General features: G+C 49.5%; 1 protein-coding gene across 5 annotated transcripts; it reads left to right on the top strand.

Moving 5' to 3' along the window:
- The first annotated feature begins 156 nt into the window (after window positions 1-156).
- On the top strand, window positions 157-8,483 carry cep63 (centrosomal protein 63). 5 transcript variants are annotated; one of them, XM_077015120.1, is made up of 16 exons: window positions 160-475; window positions 1,010-1,093; window positions 1,243-1,420; window positions 1,765-1,860; window positions 2,500-2,595; window positions 2,713-2,835; window positions 3,072-3,185; window positions 3,340-3,555; window positions 5,107-5,252; window positions 6,171-6,317; window positions 6,441-6,543; window positions 6,649-6,846; window positions 7,056-7,142; window positions 7,263-7,453; window positions 7,757-8,054; window positions 8,218-8,483. In XM_077015120.1, exons 2-16 carry the CDS (start codon window positions 1,053-1,055, stop codon window positions 8,395-8,397), a joined length of 2,214 nt encoding a protein of 737 aa, XP_076871235.1. In that variant the 5' UTR covers window positions 160-475; window positions 1,010-1,052; the 3' UTR covers window positions 8,398-8,483. The 5 variants fall into 5 exon arrangements, with proteins under 5 accessions (XP_076871236.1, XP_076871235.1, XP_076871234.1 ...); XM_077015119.1 differs by having other exon boundaries at window positions 980-1,093; XM_077015121.1 differs by having other exon boundaries at window positions 157-1,093; window positions 3,340-3,519.
- The last annotated feature ends 8,757 nt before the right edge of the window (window positions 8,484-17,240 follow it).

The raw sequence follows: 17,240 nt of genomic DNA, 5'->3' as shown, positions 1-17,240 counted from the left end.
TGAATTACATTAGCCACCAAGCTATATGACACTATCAAGCTAAAAATGCAGTGATGTTAAAAAAATATACGCTTTAATTGGCTAGATACGTAGTTACTATTAGCATGCGTTGGATTAGCTTGTATCTATATAATTTATTAATCAAGACAGCAGAAAGATTTAGCAAGCATAGTTACATTTCACTGCCTTGAGTATCAACATTCTGCCATCTATATATAGTGGAACGTGTTAGTGGCTTCAAAAACTAAGTGCCCCAGAACTACATAGAGTAAATTCATTTCCCCCCCCAACACCATTATCAGCTATTTTAGCGGCTAACCAGCTAACGCGAGCGTGGAAGACGACACCCATGATGCTTTGCGTTCCAAACGTATCGCGTGCCCAACTGTCGTTTTCTTGTTGCTGTAGAACGTTAGCTTAGCTAGCTTAGCTTTACTTAGCTAGCTAGCCAAACTAATATGACAGAACATGTTAGGTAGGTTAACTATTGTTATGAACGTATAGCTTTATTTGTAAGTTGTCGTTTTGAATAAGCCTCACTAGCGCCCTCTTTTGCCTGAATTGAGCCGGAATTCAAATAATATTTGTTCTGAAAAGTAGCGACGAGCTAACAAGCGCAATAGTTGGCTAGTTAGTAAAGTATTAGCTTATCAAAGCATTGAAGTGGGTTGTTGGGTAGCGAGTTAGCTGGAATAAGTGGGTGATCGATTAAAGCAAGATGTGTTGTAGCTTTATAGCGAACTTAGTTAAAGTTGTAGAATGTCTAATGGTAGCTTGAATGTTAAAAGTAAGTTAGTCGATGTGTTTCACCGTTGTGTAGGTTAACTAGTAATAAGTGGCTGCAGCCAAAATAATCCCATTAAGTTTAACTAGCTACGCTGTTTTTGTTGCGAACGTCGTCAGAAGTATTTTTAAAAGGGGAAATCGTAGTTATACATTTCGTACCGGCTAACTGAACGTTGTGCCTTTCCTGGGAAAGTCTGTCCAGGGTTAATTTTGTTTTACTCAGGGAGTGAGATGATTACAGTTGGGATGCCATCAGAACATCACTAATGGATACTTTTTTTGGAAGTCTTCAGGAGCATGATGTCAGGTAATGAGACAAAGAGGTCTGCATAACCTTTAGAAAAATAAAATCATTCTTTGGTGGGAGTATGTTAACATAGTTCAGGAATATTTCGTATAATACAGACATGTCACATCCGTGATCTGACCCAACAGCTCTTGTCTCTCCATCACCAGCTCTCTCCTGACATCATGTGAGCCTGAACTTCAGGAGCTAATGAGGCAGATCGACATCATGGTTAACCAGAAACGCAGTGAGTGGGAAGCGGAGATGCGCGTGTTGAAGCTCCGCCTACATGATGGAGAAGAAGATCTGCAGAGAGCCAGAGACCTGCTGGACAAGAGGAACTCCGAGGTAGTGGATGGACTGGCCTTTTGTTTGGCCATATTTAGAAGAGTTTTAAGAGGTTTTGCAACATGATTTATTTCATGTTGTCTTCAGAACAAGTGACAGAGTGATCGTGTAGTTGTCTGTGGGGTAACAAAGGGAAGAGGATGGGACTTCCCTGGTTTCATCTTGATTGCTCTATTGTTAGACACATCTTTAACAGAACTGTGTTTCGCCCAGGTGGGCTGTGGTGCATCCTGGGAAAAACCTTTTTTTCCAAGACTTAATTTAAAAGCACCAGTCACTACAGAGTCATCAGGACACAAGTGAATGACGTGTCTTGCCTTGATGCTCTTCCTTCACCCCGGCAGATGTTAAGGGTCAGGCAGGCTGTTACCTCCTTGCTGGGGCTCCAGGACACTGGATTCCAAATGCTAAGTGTGGTAGTGGAGAAGGGGTTATTGCAGGTGAATCTGCATGGTTGGTGAATGAACAGTATGGCAGTGGAGAAAGGATTATTGTAGGTGAATGTGCATGGTCTCTTAACTGTCAGGCAGCACTTTGATCTGCATGGCCAGAATTGTCCATGTAACAGTGTGCTTGAAACATGAACTCATGGTTTCTTAACAAAATGCTTACTCTTGCTTAAGGTGTCAAGATCAGAGCAGGGAGTGCCTAAGTACTAAGTGTTAGCTCTTTTAGTAATTGTTCAAACAAAGCATCTTATAGCAGTTATACTATTAATATGCAAAATATTTGGATAGAGTAGTGATAATGGCCATTTTATATGTGTATACTGTTTATTGTTGTGCTTATTTCCTGTGTGGGGTCTTTCTAGGCTCTTCACAGACATCAGTCTGCAATTAAACACAACTGTTGGAGAAACAGATTAACACATGCATGTAATGCAGCTTTCAGCCACTATCAGTCCAGACTTCACTGTCTGATTACCAGTGTTTTGAGAGAGTGGACTGAATCACCGTCTTTAGTCACTGTAGTCAAGTATTATTAGATGCTCCGAAATATTTGTTTGAAGTTCACCCATAAGAAATCTGGGTAACATTAATATCCGTGAAACTTCTGTTCTGCAATACTCCACCAATCAGATCGTGACGCTCAAGAAGCAGCTGGAGGAGATGCAGACTGGGAGGCAGGAGCTGGCGAGGAGGTATGAAGAACAGTTGCAGCGCATGAAGGAGGAGGTAAGCGTGGTGGACGCCGGCGGTGCCGCCCTTCTTCTGACCCCAGGCCGCTTGCGCTGCTGCCACGTTAGCGCCGGCCCGTGCTGCGGTGTGTTAACCAGAGATCTGCCCTCGCAGCTGTCAAGGTTGAAGCGCAGCTATGAGAAGCTGCAGCGCAAACACATGAAGGAGGCACGGGACGGAGCTCGAGGCCCGGAGGAGGACAAAGGGGAGGTCTCGCTCCTCAACCGCAAGCTGGAGGTAAAGCAGTGACCAGCAGTTTTTGAAATGCTCTTCTGATAGACTACAAATTAGGCAGTTTGTCAGTATCACGAACAAATGTAAACACATGACAGCCATTACACTTGTAACAGTACTACAACTACACTGAGTGCTTGCTCAGTTTTCTAATGTACTCCTGTGTTGTCTTGTGCAACTGCTTTATGTTTGGTGCCCTCTACTGGTGTTTTTAAGTACTTGCAGTATCTTTGTTGTAGGAGTTCAGTCAGCGATCAGCACAGTGGGAGCAGCAGAGGCTGCAGTACCAGAGGCAGGTGGCTTCATTAGAGGCCCAGAGGAAGAACCTGGCCGAGCAGTTCACCCTGATGCAGGTGACCTCATACTGCCCGAGTGCCAGACGCACCTGTATAGACCTGTGTTATTTGCCTCAGATTTAGATGCCACGCATGTTGTGTGAAGCCTGTGTGTGTGTGTGTGTGTGTGTGTGTGTGTGTGTGTGTGTGTGTGTGTGTGTGTGTGTTGCAGGCCCAGGGCCTGGCGCGGCTGCAGGGCCAGACGGGGGACCAGGTGGAGGCCCAGGTGGAGGCCCAGCGGTTGCGGGCGCAGCTGCAGAGGGCTCAGGACTCCCTCCACACTCAGGAGCTGGAGCTGGAACGTCTGCGTCTGCTGCAGGAGGAACTGGGCGACTCCCAGCAGGAGCAGCAGGTCGGTGGCGGTGGCGCAACTAACGTCCCAGGACAGGTACAACCCGACCAGGGGCGGGACCAGGGGCGGGACCAGGGGAGGGACCAGGGGAGGGACCAGGGCGGGACCAGTGTCTGCTGGTCAGTAGGGGGTGGTCAATTTATCCAGAGAATAAATACTACTTGGATATATAGATTAATGTAAATGATGTATTGCAAAAGTATTATGAATCTTGTAACACTGGCAATTAGTGTTTATTTAAAAAAAAGAATTAATCAAGAATTATATCTGCTGAATTTCTGTGAAATTACATGTATACTATATACTTCCTGTGTGGGGCGTCAGACTAATGTGTGTCTGTAGGTCCGTAAAATTTTTGGCAAGCATGTGATCTGGAGTTCTTTAATTGGTTATCTTAAAGTTTGCGGATACACCTATTTTTATCGGTATAGATAATTATTTTTCCTATTGTGTGATTGTGTGATTATACTTGAAGCATTCTGACAGCTCCATTAGGTGATGAGAGGACGTGAGAGATTTAATTTATTGTTGAACTGTTTACCTTTCAAGTTGGCACATAATTTTTTTCTAAATGAAGGAAAATTCAGTTTCATTCTTATAAACAAATCCCTTCACCAGGTGTTCGGTTGAAGGGGGAAAAAAAGCATAAAGGAGCTTGGAGTGGATTTGAAAAGTGCTGGAATTTTGGCTGAAGTACCATAAATTAACTAGACATTAATTTCACTTCACAACAAATAGCTATCTGACTGAATGGTTCGCTTGTATTACCTTACAAATATAAGCTTGTATTACATTACAAATATTTGTATTACGTTACAAGTATATAAGAAATGCACCACCTCTTGTTATTCCAGCAGGAAACTTGAGAGAACGTGAAGACATTAGGATTGTGTGAAAATAAACTACCATTAAATAAAATATATGATGGCTTGGTAACTAAGCTAGCTACCAGAGCAAATCCTAACCAAACTAGCATATATTTTAAGTATATATTAATACGCCAACAAGCTTATGCAATAGTTATTCTTCTGCTATTACCAAACACAGTACAATCTCGCAGGGATATGTAGCTCGGATAAGCGTGTTACCTTTTTTTTGTGCACCTTTGTATGTATTGAGATTTTTCAGTTTTTTTGCACCCCCCTCAAAAGTTTTAGCACCAGTCGCCACTGGCTGATCTGGGGTGAGGCACAGGACTGGAGAAACCAGCTGGAGTGTGAACTGGATAACTGCAGAGCTAATATTAGAGATACACTGATATCAATATCCATAATGACCCATGGTGCACTGAGGCATGACTGTAATACATGTGTTATTAGGACATTTGTCATCTTAGACTAATTTCTTCACTGTGCATGTAAGCAGGAACAATGGAAATCAAAAGTCAAGTATTGGTTATTTTCATCTGAAAGCAGCAGTACGGTAGCTCAGAATGTTCTGAAGAACTGAAATTCAGTACTTGGACTTGCTCTTGGTGATTGAGGTTGGCAGGTTAGCCAGTTGCTCGCTTAGCTGGACGGCATTTCAAGTTGATTTTGTAATAAGAGCAGTTGACGGACGGCGGCTGCCCTGGGCTCCTGTGGACAGGTTCTGAGTGAGGAGAGGCAGGAGCTCAGGGAAACTCTGGACACTCAGGATCAGTTTGTGCAGAGCTCCAGACTCCAGGAGCAGAAGCTCCGTGCTCAGGTGACCCACCTCAAGCAGACCCTGCAGGCCAAGGAGCACGTCATCAGGTACACAGACGCCACCACAGACCACGCAGGTCTTTAAACATCTTCTGGCTGTTACTAGCGTGATTTGTGTTCATTCGCTACAGTGAGAGTCAGCCCGTAGATACAACATCTTCTGGCTGTTACTAGCGTGATTTGTGTTCATCCGCTACAGTGAGAGTCAGCCCGTAGATACAACATCTTCTGGCTGTTACTAGCGTGATTTGTGTTCATCCGCTACAGTGAGAGTCAGCCCGTAGATACAACATCTTCTGGCTGTTACTAGCGTGATTTGTGTTCATCCGCTACAGTGAGAGTCAGCCCGTAGATACAACATCTTCTGGCTGTTACTAGCGTGATTTGTGTTCATGCGCTACAGTGAGAGTCAGCCCGTAGATACAACATCTTCTGGCTGTTACTAGCGTGATTTGTGTTCATCCGCTACAGTGAGAGTCAGCCCGTAGATACAACATCTTCTGGCTGTTACTAGCGTGATTTGTGTTCATTCGCTACAGTGAGAGTCAGCCCGTAGATACAACATCTTCTGGCTGTTACTAGCGTGATTTGTGTTCATTCGTTACAGTGAGAGTCAGCCCGTAGATACAACATCTTCTGGCTGTTACTAGCGTGATTTGTGTTCATTCGCTACAGTGAGAGTCAGCCCGTAGATACAACATCTTCTGGCTGTTACTAGCGTGATTTGTGTTCATTCGTTACAGTGAGAGTCAGCCCGTAGATACAACATCTTCTGGCTGTTACTAGCGTGATTTGTGTTCATCCGCTACAGTGAGAGTCAGCCCGTAGATACACGGCAGCCCGTCAGCCCGTAGATACACGGCAGCAGATTTGAAGGGGGATCAAACTCATGACCTCTTGGCCCCATGCCCTCATCTCCCACAGTGTAGGTGTGTCCAGCAACGTCCGTCTTTTCTCTTTGCGCAGGTCCCTGGAGGAGTGCCTGGCGTCTCAGGGTTCTGCCCCGGGCTTGGCCTCTCTCAGGCAGGAGCTGGACAGAATCACAGCCAAGCTGCACTCCGCTCAGACCTGCGAGAGACGGCTCAAGGCTGAGGTCGCCCGGCTCAGAGACAAGTAAGCAGCCGTCAGGGATTCCTCTGGTGTGGCCCGGTTCCTCCGGTGTGGCCCGGTTCCTCCTGAACATCACCTGTGGACACGAGGGAGAGGTGGCGTTAACGGTGTGGTGGTTTGTGGCAGACTGGACGGTGTGCGGAGGCAGAGAACACAAGTGGGGAAGAGAGAAGAAGAGTGGAAGCAGCTGGGGGAGGAGCACGCTCGCTCCGTGGCTGAAGTCAAGCGGGTGAGGAGACCACAGAGTTACGCCACACATCTTATTGGGAATATATAGTGCGGGAGTATGCATTAGTGTGTGTGTGTGTGTGTGTGTTTGCGTGCGCGCGCGCAGCTGCGTGAGGAGCTCCAGCGGGCGGAGCAAACTCGCTGCGGTGAAGTAGAGGGGATGAGGAAGGAGGTGTCCCAGCTAACCAGCGAGCTCCACCAGCGTGACATCACCATCGCCACACTCAGCGGCTCCGCCTCCAGCATGGAGCGGCAACTGCGGGCGGACGTGGAGAAGGCGGAGCGAAAGGCGGCGGAGCTTAAGGTGCCGCCCTCTCACGAGGCCGTCTGTCCGCTGTCTGCCACGATGATCACGGCCGGTGTGGGTGTGAACCAGGGATAGTATGAGTGAATAATGTCACTGGGTGGATCGGTCTAGTTCGGATATGTTCGGTTTTCCCTAGTTAGACTCGGGAGATTGATTGGTTCACACACGGAGATGTGGCGAAATAGGTCATCGTGCTGCTTCTGCAGGTAACACAGGTTCAGCTGGAAACTCTGAAGATTGAGAACCAGCATCTAAATGATCTCCTGGAGAGAGTGGAGTCTCATTCACCAAAGGTCTTTACCGTCATCACATCTTATTGACATATTTGTTTCCAAGTTCTTACATTCAATTTCATGTTGTGTTTTGTTTTTCTTCATGCCGTCTCGGTTCCCCCGCCACCTGCGTGGCCGTAGAGGGCCGACAGGGAGTTGTCGGGACTGCGGGACAGTTACATGTCATCTGTGGTCAGCCTGGAGCAGGAGAACCAGCAGCTGCAGAGAGAGCTGGCTGAGTTGCGTGCCCGCATGGACGCCAGTGCCCAGACCTGGCAGGACAAGTACGAGAGAGTCCTGCTGCAGAGTCAGGACAGTCACCCGCATGACAGGTATATGTAGTGCAGTACAGAGCGCCATAATACACACACACACACACACACACACACACACACACACACACATCAGATTAGATCATTCTGGCCCTAGACTAGGGCTGCTGTGTTTGGTTCCCAGACATCAGCGGGACCTTGTCCACGTGTGCTGTGTTGTGCGGTACCCAGACATCAGCGGAACCGTGTCCACGTGTGCTGTGTTGTGCGGTACCCAGACATCAGCGGAACCGTGTCCACGTGTGCTGTGTTGTGCGGTACCCAGACATCAGCGGAACCGTGTCCACGTGTGCTGTGTTGCAGATGTGAGGCGGAGCTACATGCCGTAAAGTCTCGCATGCAGGAGAGCTCCTCCCACTATGAGCATCAGATCCAGTCACTGCTCAAACAGCTGGAGGCGCTGTCCGCTGCGTCTCCTCGTCGCGCTGACGGCCAATCACAGGACGGCAGGCCTGCCGTCTCCCCTGTTCCCTCTTCCTCGCCCTCTGGCTCCTCGTCTTCCTCAGTTGATAAAGGACTGCAGAGAGTGGTGCTGCATAGCACTGTGGCTCAGGAGGAGAAGGCACATGCCCCAGAACCCACCTCAGACCCCGTCTCTACGGTCAGACACACACACACACACACACACACACACACACACACACACACACACACACATCAATTAAACAAGTCAAAGGTGCATGTGTACTAATACTCCATGATGTAAAGGTAGATTGATCTGCTTCCTTTTCTCATGTGTGTGTGTGTGTGTTCGTGTTCTGCAGGAGCGCGGTGCTGCCTCTCCGGCTGGGTCTGTGGCCACCCGTTTTCTGGAGGAGGAGTCTTTACGCTCTGAGGAGCTCCTGCAGAGACTGGACGCTCACATACAGAGCATGAAAGAGGAGAACACCAGGACTGTCCACAAGTACCTGGACAAGGACAGCAGTCCCCACAGCAAGCACTGATACACACACACACACACACACACACAGACAGCAGGGTCTCAAGGTGTGCCTTTTAAGACTGGAATAAATGGATGCATTTTGTGGTACAGAGGTGAGAATGTGTCTGTGTTGATGGTAAAAACAAGATCAATGCCAAAGAAACCTGAGAAGTGAGCAGATTATACCTGCAGGATGTGGATCATCTCAGCCATGACAAACACCTTTGTGGTCCTCCCACTAGTGCTGGACTCCACATAATCTTTTCATACATGGTCCTGGCCTCACAACTCCTTATATTTGCCACTTTTTGTGTGTCATAGTTTGTTGTCTTCTGTCCTTTTTGTTGAGCACTTTATTAATGTTTATGGGATATTGCTGCTCTCTGTAGATGTACACACACGTATACACACACACACTCTCCTTCACTCTCTGTAGATGAACACACACGTACACAATGTGTACTCTCCCCTTAGCTCACTCAGTCTGTGTTTGTGTACAATTACCAAATTTATGTGAGAGTTTTTTAAGCTTTTCTGACATAGTGGAGAGCCTGTTGTAATGGGAGAATTAAACAAGCTTGTTTTTAAAGGCGTTGCTGTTCTGTCTGTGGGAGTGGACGTGTTTATGTGCATTTTCATTCTCTTTGTCACTGTAGCCTTTGGAGAGGAGGGTGGTGTGGACACAAGGCCAGTGCCCAGTCCTCCAGGGACGTGCCTTTGGACAGTTCTGCTCTGCAGAGACACATTGCTGATATCAAGCACACACACACACACAAGCACACACACACACACACACACACACAAGCACATGCAATTCTGCTTCAGTGTCCGTTTCCGGAGGCCTGCTGGTCATTTGACCAGCACGTGTGACCCAGGAATGCAGAGCTCCTGCCAACGCCGTCACGTTGTCCCAAACGGCGCCGTCCATCAGGACGAAGTTACGTTGTGTTAATAGCATCCGTATGGGGTCCTGCTCTCGGCATGGCCAGCATGCACACAGCGCCGGTGTCGTGCACAGGGGAAGGAGTGTATTTCTCCACTGGACTGATCCAGGAGGGAGCGGGGAAGAGATATGCTCCTTCACTCAGAATGACTTACAACAGTGGAGGGAAAATGAATATTCCAGATCTAATTTGTTTTGGTATGTGCCTATTCCTTCTCTCTTTCCTTCTCTCTTCCTTCACTTGAATTACTAAATGCCAAAAGTATGCTTAGCTAGGCTCGGGTCCAAGGGTTTTGTGATTGGTATTCCGTAACCCTGGTTACCAGAGCAGTTAGGCCAAACAAACAGAGCTGAGGAATTTGGCAGTGAGGACGTTTATGCTTTTGCGAGCAGAAGGTGGAACATTTCTGATTTGCAGCACTTCTGAGCTGCACAGCCAATGAAGCAATGAAGCTTCAGAATGAAGACCGAGTGGGTTCAAAGCGCTGTAGCGGCCCTCCGAGCTCATGCACTTTCAAGGAAATAGAACAATAGTGAAAAGAATGTCATTTGGATTCAGTTTCAGCCAAATTGATTGAAATGTCTTCTGGGTCCTAGAATTCTAGGTAGCCATTATACAGGTATGAAATATAATTATATAAAATAATTGGGTTTTTTCCCCCCCTTCAATCCACTTTTTCCTTTTATTGCCAATAGAGGGCACTGTTGTGATTCCCAAATGTCTTTTCTCTAAGGAATTTTTGCTGTTAACTCTGTACTGTACCTAAAACACTAATCAAAAACACTATTTCACAATGCAACTTGAAAACTTTAATGCAGAAGGCCCATTGTTGTGAGTCATGGTGCCAGCTTCACACAGCACAGCAAAACACAGGTCCACTCCCTTCACACAGCACAACACAGGTCCACTCCCTTCACACAGCACAACACATGTCCACTCCCTTCACACAGCACAACATAACACAGGTCCGCTCCCTTCACACAGCACAACACAGGTCCACTCCCTTCACACAGCACAACATAACACAGGTCCGCTCCCTTCACACAGCACAACACAGGTCCACTCCCTTCACACAGCACAACACAGGTCCACTCCCTTCACACAACACAACACAGGTCCTCTCCCTTCACACAACACAACACAGGTCCTGTCCCTTCACACAGCACAACACAGGTCCTCTCCCTTCACACAACACAACACAGGTCCACTGCCTTCACACAACACAACACAGGTCCACTGCCTTCACACAACACAACACAGGTCCACTCCCTTCACACAGCACAACACAGGTCCACTCCCTTCACACAGCACAACACAGGTCCACTCCCTTCACACAACACAGGTCCACTCCCGTCACACAGCACAACACAGGTCCACTCCATTCACACAGCACAACACAACACAGGTCCGCTCCCTTCACACAGCACAACACAGGTCCACTCCCTTCACACAGCACAACACAACACAGGTCCACTCCCTTCACACAACACAACACAGGTCCTCTCCCTTTACACAGCACAACACAGGTCCACTCTCTTCACACAACACAATACAGGTCCACTCCCTTAACACAACACAGGTCCTCTCCCTTCACACAGCACAACACAGGTCCACTCCCTTCACACAACACAACACAGGTCCTCTCCCTTCACACAGCACAACACAGGTCCACTCCCTTCACACAACACAACACAGGTCCTCTCTCTTCACACAGCACAACACAGGTCCACTCCCTTCACACAACACAACACAGGTCCTCTCCCTTCACACAGCACAACACAGGTCCTCTCCCTTCACACAGCACAACACGGGTCCACTCCCTTCACACAGCACAACACAGGTCCACTCCCTTCACACAACACAGGTCCACTCCCGTCACACAGCACAACACAGGTCCACTCCATTCACACAACACAACACAACACAGGTCCACTCCCTTCACACAGCACAACACAACACAGGTCCACTCCCTTCACACAACACAACACAGGTCCTCTCCCTTCACACAGCACAACACAGGTCCACTCCCTTCACACAACACAACACAGGTCCTCTCCCTTCACACAGCACAACACAGATCCACTCCCTTCACACAACACAGGTCCACTCCCGTCACATAGCACAACACAGGTCCACTCCATTCACACAGCACAACACAACACAACACAGGTCCACTCCCTTCACACAACACAACACAGGTCCACTCCCTTCACACAACACAACACAGGTCCTCTCCCTTCACACAGCACAGCATAACACAGGTCCTCTCCCTTCACACAGCACAACACAGGTCCACTCCCTTCACACAGCACAACACAGGTCCTCTCTCTTCACACAGCACAACACAGGTCCACTCCCTTCACACAACACAACACAGGTCCTCTCCCTTTACACAGCACAACACAGGTCCTCTCCCTTTACACAGCACAACACAGGTCCTCTCCCTTTACACAGCACAACACAGGTCCTCTCCCTTCACACAACACAACACAGGTCCACTGCCTTCACACAACACAACACAGGTCCTCTCCCTTCACACAGCACAGCACAACACAGGTCCACTCCCTTCACACAGCACAACACAGGTCCACTCCCTTCACACAACACAACACAGGTCCTCTCCCTTCACACAGCACAACACAGATCCACTCCCTTCACACAGCACAACACAGGTCCACTCCCTTCACACAGCACAACACAGGTCCACTCCCTTCACACAGCACAACACAGGTCCACTCCCTTCACACAACACAGGTCCACTCCATTCACACAGCACAACACAACACAACACAGGTCCACTCCCTTCACACAGCACAACACAACACAGGTCCACTCCCTTCACACAGCACAACACAACACAGGTCCACTCCCTTCACACAGCACAACACAGGTCCTCTCCCTTCACACAGCACAACACAGGTCCTCTCCCTTCACACAGCACAACACAGGTCCACTCCCTTCACACAGCACAACACAGGTCCTCTCTCTTCACACAGTATAACACAGGTCCACTCCCTTCACACAACACAGGTCCACTCCCGTCACACAGCATAACACAGGTCCACTCCATTCACACAACACAACAGAGGTCCACTCCCTTCACACAGCACAACACAACACAGGTCCACTCCCTTCACACAACACAACACAGGTCCACTCCCTTCACACAACACAACACAGGTCCACTCCCTTCACACAGCACAACACAGGTCCACTCCCTTCACACAGCACAACACAGGTCCACTCCCTTCACACAACACAACACAGGTCCTCTCCCTTCACACAGCACAACACAGGTCCTCTCCCTTCACACAGCACAACACAGATCCACTCCCTTCACACAGCACAACACAGATCCACTCCCTTCACACAGCACAACACAGGTCCACTCCCTTCACACAGCACAACACAGGTCCACTCCCTTCACACAACACAGGTCCACTCCATTCACACAGCACAACACAACACAACACAGGTCCACTCCCTTCACACAGCACAACACAACACAGGTCCACTCCCTTCACACAGCACAACACAGGTCCTCTCCCTTCACACAGCACAACACAGGTCCACTCCCTTCACACAGCACAACACAGGTCCTCTCTCTTCACACAGTATAACACAGGTCCACTCCCTTCACACAACACAACACAGGTCCTCTCCCTTTACACAGCGCAACACAGGTCCACTTTCTTCACACAACACAATACAGGTCCACTCCCTTAACACAACACAGGTCCTCTCCCTTCACACAGCACAGCACAACACAGGTCCACTCCCTTCACACAACACAACACAGGTCCACTCCCTTCACACAGCACAATACAGGTCCACTCCCTTCACACAGCACAACACAGGTCCACTCCCTTCACACAGCACAACACAGGTCCACTCCCTTCACACAGCACAGCACAACACAGGTCCACTCCCTTCACACAACACAGGTCCACTCCCGTCACACAGCACAACACAGGTCCACTCCATTCACACAGCACAACACAACACAACACAGGTCCTCTCCCTTCACACAGCACAACACAGGTCCACTCCCTTCACACAGCACAACACAGGTCCACTCCCTTCACACAGCACAACACAGGTCCACTCCCTTCACACAACACAACACAGGTCCTCTCCCTTCACACAGCACAACACAGGTCCTCTCCCTTCACACAGCACAACACAGGTCCACTCCCTTCACACAGCACAACACAGGTCCACTCCTTTCACACAGCACAACACAGGTCCACTCCCTTCACACAACACAGGTCCACTCCATTCACACAGCACAACACAACACAACACAGGTCCACTCCCTTCACACAGCACAACACAACACAGGTCCACTCCCTTCACACAACACAACACAGGTCCTCTCTCTTCACACAGCACAGCATAACACAGGTCCTCTCCCTTCACACAGCATAACACAGGTCCTCTCCCTTCACACAGCACAACACAGGTCCACTCCCTTCACACAGCACAACACAGGTCCTCTCTCTTCACACAGCACAACACAGGTCCACTCCCTTCACACAACACAACACAGGTCCTCTCCCTTTACACAGCGCAACACAGGTCCACTCTCTTCACACAACACAATACAGGTCCACTCCCTTAACACAACACAGGTCCTCTCCCTTCACACAGCACAGCACAACACAGGTCCACTCCCTTCACACAACACAACACAGGTCCACTCCCTTCACACAGCACAATACAGGTCCACTCCCTTCACACAGCACAATACAGGTCCACTCCCTTCACACAGCACAGCACAACACAGGTCCACTCCCTTCACACAGCACAACACAGGTCCACTCCCTTCACACAGCACAGCACAACACAGGTCCACTCCCTTCACACAACACAGGTCCACTCCCGTCACACAGCACAACACAGGTCCACTCCATTCACACAGCACAACACAACACAACACAGGTCCTCTCCCTTCACACAGCACAACACAGGTCCACTCCCTTCACACAGCACAACACAGGTCCACTCCCTTCACACAACACAGGTCCACTCCCTTCACACAACACAGGTCCACTCCCTTCACACAACACAGGTCCACTCCCGTCACACAGCACAACACAGGTCCACTCCATTCACACAACACAACAGAGGTCCACTCCCTTCACACAGCACAACACAACACAGGTCCACTCCCTTCACACAACACAACACAGGTCCACTCCCTTCACACAGCACAACACAGGTCCACTCCCTTCACACAGCACAACACAGGTCCACTCCCTTCACACAGCACAACACAGGTCCACTCCCTTCACACAACACAACACAGGCCCTCTCCCTTCACACAGCACAGCATAACACAGGTCCTCTCTCTTCACACAGCACAACACAGGTCCACTCCCTTCACACAACACAATACAGGTCCACTCCCTTCACACAACACAACACAGGTCCACTCCCTTCACACAGCACAACACAGGTCCACTCCCTTCACACAGCACAACACAGGTCCACTCCCTTCACATAGCACAGCACAACACAGGTCCACTCCCTTCACACAGCACAGCACAACACAGGTCCACTCCCTTCACACAGCACAACACAGGTCCACTCCCTTCACACAGCACAGCACAACACAGGTCCACTCCCTTCACACAGCACAGCACAACACAGGTCCACTCCCTTCACACAGCACAGCACAACACAGGTCCACTCCCTTCACACAACACAGGTCCACTCCCGTCACACAGCACAACACAGGTCCACTCCATTCACACAGCACAACACAACACAACACAGGTCCTCTCCCTTCACACAGCACAACACAGGTCCACTCCCTTCACACAGCACAACACAGGTCCACTCCCTTCACACAGCACAACACAGGTCCACTCCCTTCACACAACACAGGTCCACTCCCTTCACACAACACAGGTCCACTCCCTTCACACAACACAGGTCCACTCCCTTCACACAACACAGGTCCACTCCCGTCACACAGCACAACACAGGTCCACTCCATTCACACAACACAACAGAGGTCCACTCCCTTCACACAGCACAACACAACACAGGTCCACTCCCTTCACACAACACAACACAGGTCCACTCCCTTCACACAGCACAACACAGGTCCACTCCCTTCACACAGCACAACACAGGTCCACTCCCTTCACACAGCACAACACAGGTCCACTCCCTTCACACAACACAACACAGGCCCTCTCCCTTCACACAGCACAGCATAACACAGGTCCTCTCTCTTCACACAGCACAACACAGGTCCACTCCCTTCACACAACACAATACAGGTCCACTCCCTTCACACAACACAACACAGGTCCACTCCCTTCACACAGCACAACACAGGTCCACTCCCTTCACACAGCACAACACAGGTCCACTCCCTTCACACAGCACAACACAGGTCCACTCCCTTCACATAGCACAGCACAACACAGGTCCACTCCCTTCACACAGCACAGCACAACACAGGTCCACTCCCTTCACACAGCACAACACAGGTCCACTCCCTTCACACAGCACAGCACAACACAGGTCCACTCCCTTCACACAGCACAGCACAACACAGGTCCACTCCCCTCACACAGCTCAACACAGGTCCACTCCCTTCACACAGCACAACACAGGTCCACTCCCTTCACACAGCACAGCACAACACAGGTCCACTCCCTTCACACAACACAGGTCCACTCCCGTCACACAGCACAACACAGGTCCACTCCATTCACACAGCACAACACAACACAGGTCCACTCCCTTCACACAGCACAACACAGGTCCACTCCCTTCACACAGCACGGCACAACACAGGTCCACTCCCTTCACACAACACAGGTCCACTCCCTTCACACAACACAACACAGGCCCTCTCCCTTCACACAGCACAGCATAACACAGGTCCTCTCTCTTCACACAGCACAACACAGGTCCACTCCCTTCACACAACACAGGTCCTCTCCCTTCACACAGCACAACACAGGTCCACTCCCTTCACACAACACAACACAGGTCCACTCCCTTCACACAACACAACACAGGTCCACTCCCTTCACACAGCACAACACAGGTCCACTCCCTTCACACAGCACAACACAGGTCCACTCCCTTCACATAGCACAGCACAACACAGGTCCACTCCCTTCACACAGCACAGCACAACACAGGTCCTCTCCCTTCACACAGCACAACACAGGTCCACTCCCTTCACACAGCACAGCACAACACAGGTCCACTCCCTTCACACAGCACAGCACAACACAGGCTCACTCCCTTCACACAACACAACACGTGTCCACTCCCTTCACACAGCACAGCACAACACAGGTCCACTCCCTTCACACAACACACCACAGGTCCTCTCCCTTCACACAGCACAGCACAACACAGGTCCACTCCCTTCCATAGGCTACGTGGATGATAACACACCGCTGCCTAAAACAACACACCTCTGTACTCTTTGCACATGCAGTCACACCATCGCTCGCACGTAGTACAATGTCGTTATTTCACTTTCAGAACAAAGGTGGTTGATATCGGGCTGGTTGTAAAACAAATGTTGTCAAATGGAAAAGGATGTAATTGTGTGAAATTGTAGAGGGTCAGCTGTGATTACTGAGAATGTTTTCAAGAGAGGAAAAAGCAGCAGTGTGGTGAAGTGACCAAACTGCATGGCAGAAAAAGCTGCTTCCTTGACTGATCTGAGCGCAATTAATCGTGGTCTGGACACTCTTTTAGAATAATGACCAGAACCGTCATCTACAATGGAAAAGGGAGAATGGCAGTCCGAGAGATGGTCTTTTCCCTGCACGAGAAACAAGGGTTAGGACAGGGGGGAGAGACTTTGTGTTTACACAGCGGAGAGGTGGGGGGGGGGATAGAGGTCCTGCTAAAGTCCATGGCTGCGCTGCACAGAGCAGCA

Source organism: Brachyhypopomus gauderio, chromosome 8 (assembly GCF_052324685.1).
Source record: "Brachyhypopomus gauderio isolate BG-103 chromosome 8, BGAUD_0.2, whole genome shotgun sequence".
In the NCBI taxonomy this organism is placed as follows: Eukaryota; Metazoa; Chordata; class Actinopteri; order Gymnotiformes; family Hypopomidae; genus Brachyhypopomus; species Brachyhypopomus gauderio.
Note: the sequence above shows the minus strand (reverse complement) of the source record. Positions and strands in the feature narration are given on the sequence as shown.